Below are 5,789 nucleotides of genomic sequence, written 5' to 3' on the forward strand. Positions count from 1 at the left end.
TAAAACTGATCATAAGGGCTAAAATAAAACTTATTTAACGGGTTAATAATTTAGTCCTTCGGATTATCAAATGGGCTAAGTACATTAATCCTTCTCTTTAACCCCTCTTCATTAACCCTTTGCCAAACGGGGCCTAAAGGAACAACAAGTTTTAATATACTGGGAATAAATTTTGTAAAATAATTATCCCACACCTTATTATATATGGATGTGACTAATTTCCGGCTCGTGGAAACAAGGCTGGCAAAAGTAGCTTATATGGATGTGACTAATTTCCCGCTTCATGTTCCTCAGGGTGCGAAGCCAGCCTTTCCGCGACGAATGTGACCCGAAAGGACCGAAACCCGCTTAGCGAAATACGAAACGAAATTGGTTCTGGGTCTACCCCCTGCCCGTGGCCCGTGGGCTGAGGCGATGCTTTCAGCAGACTGAGATCCGGGGTCTGGAATCAAGGGGAAGATGAAGTGCGGTAATGTCCTCGATAAACCCCTCAGCAAAGGACGGCAAGAGGTATAATTCCCTAACCCTAATCCCCTTTCTCTTCTGGTCCTCGGATTTTCTCTCTCTTTGGATTCATTCATAATTAGTCTGGATCTTGAATTGGGGGTTGTTTGGCGCGTAATCAGTTTTATGATGTGCGACTTTAATATTGTAAAATTTTGGGAAACCTTTCGATCCTTATGAAGAGAACTTTTTCTTTTTTTTTCTTTTTAATAATAATGTAATTGTAAAAGACAAATAAATTCAAGTACATTATTAACATGCATCCTTCTGGTTCTGTTTTATTGTCGTATTTCTCTTGTTGCTCAAAAGTAATTAAAAAAAAATCATGTCAAGTTTAAATCATAATAAATGCACCGGGTGTAAATTATTTTTCTCAGTGCTTTAAGTGAAACTTGAAGAAGTAAGTATCTTACTCAAACACATTAATCTTCCCTTATTCGAAGAATAATTTTTCAAGAGGATCAACCGTTTGAGATACACATGCGTACATTTTTAGTTTCATATCTAGCTGAAGTGTCACGCTCATGCTTGAGAGACTTCCTGGAAAGTTGTTACTCAAAGCTGTCTTAATTGCAGGTCAGCCTGAGTGCATTTGCATTCCTATTTTCAGAACTGGTGCAATACAATCAGACACAAGTTGACAACATTGCAGAGCTGGAGCGCCGGTAATGTAGAGTGTTTTTCGATTTATTTGTCAGCTATTTTTAAATGGCTCCTTACTTGGATGGTGTATGACATGTAGTTTTTCACGGTTCAGATTTAGAATGACATATGCACATCAATATGCAGGCTAGAGGATGCTGGTTATGCTATTGGAGCAAGAGTTCTTGAACTTTATTGCCACAGAGAAAAGGTATCATATTGACTTTCCTTGTCTTGGTAATTCAATTCTCTCTTTCTGCAATTGCTGATTGGCTTAATTTAATTCATTGGCCGCGTGTGGATTTTATTTTAGGGAGAATGCAAGTGAAAGATGGTTGTTATTGTGAGAAACTTCTATATTATGAAATATATTCTTCAGAAGAATGTTCAGATCAATAGAAAACTAACTTCTTAATTGGTTTCAGTCGTTGATTGTCAATTTCTTTATTTACTAGTGTACATTAAGTTTGTCATTCTATGGGCACAATTGATCAGAACTTGTCAATTATATACATGAAATACAGTTAAGTAGAATGTGAAACATGACAAGATGCCATTTGGATATAGGCATCCTGCTACAGGAAAGCTATAGCCAATCTGAAAGTTTTATACTTTCTCCAATGAACGCTCATAAGCCGGTGTGAACTGGACAAGGGCTAACATCTTAGCTGACCAATTTGCTTAGAGAATGGACGGCTACAGCACTACATTCATCTTTACTGAAAAATTCACAGAAAAATTGACCATACCCTAGTGCTAACTTTCTGGTCAATGAAACTATGTGTAAGAAATTTCATGCAATGTGCATTGCCAAATTCTTAGGTCGGAAATGATATGCATGGCTATGCATGCGAGAAGCTTGGTTGCTAGCTGTGTTACCCTGGTACTTCTATCATGAAGTTGTACTCGTATCCAGCATGTACCAGATACCGACATTCCTTGGACACTTTGTTGGTACATACAATCAGTTCTCATACCCGTAGTAGCCGTGGCCCGTGGACACTCCTTGAATATTCATGTGCATTATTCAAACATGTACATGTACTCAATTGTATAACATGTTTTAGTTTAAATCACTACTCATGCACTTCATAGACGTTTGTCCTATATTTCACATTCACTTCATGTTGGACATGTATCGAATTCATTTCAGTCCATGTCTTGTTCAAAGCTATGATTGTAAAGATCATCTGGGTATCTAGTTAAAAAACAAGTGGTTTTCTAATCTATAATTTCCATACAAAATAACAAAAAAATTTCTAGAAATTTTAATTCTCATAACATATGAATCAGAAAGTAATATTTGTTTTATGTAGATTATTAATTTCAATATATGCATCTAGTCGTGTCCCAGTACCCTACCTTTTATAAATTTTCCGTGTCCTGTACCCTATAGAGATGAGCCTTATTAAGTTTGTACAGGAAAGAATGGGTCTCTAATTCTCTTTAGCGAAAAAAGAAGAGTATTTGTTTCAGGTAGCTGCATTCATCCGTGAGACATGGCAGCTTAGAGAAGTGGACATGTTATAGAGGAAATTTTATTAAGCTTTCAACTTCTGAATTATTTTGTCTTTTCTAATTTAATTTCTGAAAAAGAAGACCTCTTCATTTTTACTCCTTAATTCAGGAAGGTTGGCATTTCCCTATCAAATTAGGGTTGTGAATAGACATCTGCTCGAGCCTGAAGGACTTAACAAACGATTGACCTCATGTTGCTTGTTGGACGATTGACCTCATGTTACTTGTTGGACGTCTATAGGGGGTATAGTTTTCTGTTCCAAAGAACAATGTAAATCAGACTACCAAATTAAAGAACTCTTTGTTAAATGTATGACTCCTAATAGCCTAACTTGAGTAGACTAATTATTTTTACTCTGGAAGTTGTTTCTAGGGTAGATGAGGTTTGAGATACAAAATTCTAAGATGCATGCTTTTCGACCTTTGTTTTATTATTACATTCTTCTAGGGAAGTTTTTATTTACTACCTTTTCTTGGAGGTGATCGTATTATGTAATCCTTTACATGATTTATGCCTTTTAATTCATTTCCAGTGTACCTATTAATGTTGACAAAATTCTTTCCACTGGAGGCTGTCCTTTCGGTGTATTAAATTGAAAACTTTATTACCTTTTCTAATGCTTTGTCAAATTTATACTTTTCTGCTTCTTGCCATTAAAATGTAACACTTTCTCTGTATAAGCAGGTCAGGGTCACCTGTAAAGATTATACGGTTTGTGATAGCATGCAATGTGTACTAATCATGTGTTTCAATTTGCTATTACAGGGTAATCGAAGGGAGACGCGATTATTGGGAATTCTTTCATTCATACACAGTACGGTGTGGAGGGTCCTATTTGGCAAGGTTTCTCCTCCAGTTAATAATTTTGCAATTTTAGTTCCTTAATTGAGGTTTTATCAGTTACACCTGTGATCTAATGTTAATCAGTGTTATATTATTCATGAAGCAATTATTCTTCAGCATGGAGTGGATATTTATTTTATTACAAAAGTCAATAGCCCTATCTTTTGTGTGTGCTCGTGTGTGCATGCTTTTGTGTGAGGAGAAGGATGGGGGTTTCACAACAGGAAACCCCAGCTGCTAACATTTCTGCATATGGTTGTATACATGATCAGAACTTTCACCCCAACTTCAAGAGTGAAAGCAACAAACTTTTCAAAATTACATCACCAACAAGGTAAAATCCCTCCCAAAGACTTAATAGCAGGTCAAACAACAACAGAACATCATATACTAATTTCAAAATCATATACTATCAGCACAATACTACACACCAAGCCCTCATGAAATAGCCCTATCATTTCTGAAATCTACTTATATATTTTAGAGGTTTGCATCAGTGATTGTTTAAGAAAAAAGCTTGTTCTTTTACCTTGTAGCTAATCTTACTACGAGAAATAAAAAGTATCACTTCTGTGGAAGATATCTTATAAAGCACCACCAATTCTATTGTTGCTCTTTTTCCCTACTCCCCACTTATGTGAATTTTATTATGATATCTCTGGTACGGTCTTTGTTATGTATCTTCGAAGGCTGAGTCATTCATTTCATCATCAGAGGGCCTTTCGGTAGACTATTAGGCATCACTTTTTTCTTGTGGGGCTTACACTTGGACTCTTTAACTACTTTGACCATCTAAATTGTGTCTGGGACAACAATTAGACCCAATGAACTATAGCTTATTGAAGCAGAAACTCAAAGAAAAGGTACTCTAGCAAAATATATATAGGGGTGTTTAGCTAAAATTAACTTTTCATTATATTTCTTGCTTAGAAGCCTATTTGAACTTTGCAATCTCATTTCAAAGCAGAAACTCAAAAAGAATAGTGCTCTCTCTCTCTAGCATAAATTTGGTATCAAGCATAAATTTGGTATCAAGCATAAATTTGGTACTTTATAGTGAGGTGACACATTTTAATCCACTCCTTCTGGTGGTTAAAAAATATAAAGTACTGCCAACCTAAACATCAACTCTCTAACTTGGTGCTAAATTTGAGGAGAAGGGTGGTACCACTAGAGATGCTAGTATCACTTTCCGTAATTCAAACATCCCATTTCCTTGTGGGGCACATGTTACATAATTAAGTGAACCATTGATGCTGGTATTACTTCTACATCTTTGGTTCCGTTTTTTCTTCTTCATGTAACATCTGCTCGGTTTATAGTGTCTCCTGCTTCCAATTTTTTAGATTGCCGACTCACTTGAGAAGGGAACTGAAAATGAAGATGAATACATGATCAGTGAAAAGGAACTTCTGATTAATCGGTAATCTATGCTGCCTTGTGGGGTTATAATTACTATGTATCTGCATTTCTGAAGATAACGTTTTCTTCTACTGTTAAATGAAAGATTTATTTCCATACCAAAAGATATGGGGATGTTCAATTGTGGGGCATTTGTTGCCGGGATTGTGAAGGTGAGCTAAAATTTGTTGGTTACATGTATATTTTTGCCTTTAGATATGATTAACAAATGACAATCATGAATCCTGACGATTTTACTGATTCTTTTGAAGGGTGTCTTAGATAATTCAGGTTGCCGTAGTTACAGCGCATTTTGTCCCAATGGAGGGACTACAGAGGCCGCGGACAACAATTTTGATCAAGTTTGCTGAAGAGGTCAGTTATATTCTATGTTGCATGGACACTTCAATCATGAAGCCGCACCCGTACCCGTCACTTCCCGTACCTGCATTCGCATCTGACATTCCTTGGACATTCCTGTAGTATATACATGCATTTACTCAGATATGCACTCAATTATATAATACATTGTTTTATTTTAAAACACTCAATTACATAATACATAATACATAATAAAAGAAACATAAAAATGTTACGGAAATTTTATAGAAATACTAATCTCCTATAAATTATTATTAATAATTTCAATGTATATATAGTTGTACCCCCGTACCCTAAATTTGCCGTGTCCTGCCCATACCTGCACCTGTTTCCGCACCTGTACCTGTACTCGTACCCATGCATCATAGATTATATTGTTTAATTCACATTAAATTCCTGTATTTTTCACAAATTAAGCTTTTTTTGCCTTAATCTCTTGAGAAAAGTGAGGAAGTATGTTTTGTTGCATAAACTGAGCTATTCGGGTGAATAAGCTGGT

General features: G+C 35.9%; 1 protein-coding gene across 1 annotated transcript in view; it reads left to right on the forward strand.

Moving 5' to 3' along the window:
* Positions 283 to 5,789, forward strand: part of LOC109822529 (trafficking protein particle complex subunit 5-like) — a 10,001-nt gene continuing 4,494 nt past the window's right edge. Inside the window, 8 exon segments of the mRNA XM_020388749.1 lie at positions 283 to 510; positions 1,081 to 1,169; positions 1,294 to 1,357; positions 3,431 to 3,508; positions 4,855 to 4,931; positions 5,016 to 5,082; positions 5,182 to 5,201; positions 5,203 to 5,284. Coding sequence (XP_020244338.1) covers positions 460 to 510; positions 1,081 to 1,169; positions 1,294 to 1,357; positions 3,431 to 3,508; positions 4,855 to 4,931; positions 5,016 to 5,082; positions 5,182 to 5,201; positions 5,203 to 5,284 — 528 coding nt within the window. The 5' untranslated portion in view covers positions 283 to 459.

The sequence above is a fragment of the Asparagus officinalis genome, chromosome 1 (assembly GCF_001876935.1).
Source record: "Asparagus officinalis chromosome 1, Aspof.V1, whole genome shotgun sequence".
In the NCBI taxonomy this organism is placed as follows: Eukaryota; Viridiplantae; Streptophyta; class Magnoliopsida; order Asparagales; family Asparagaceae; genus Asparagus; species Asparagus officinalis.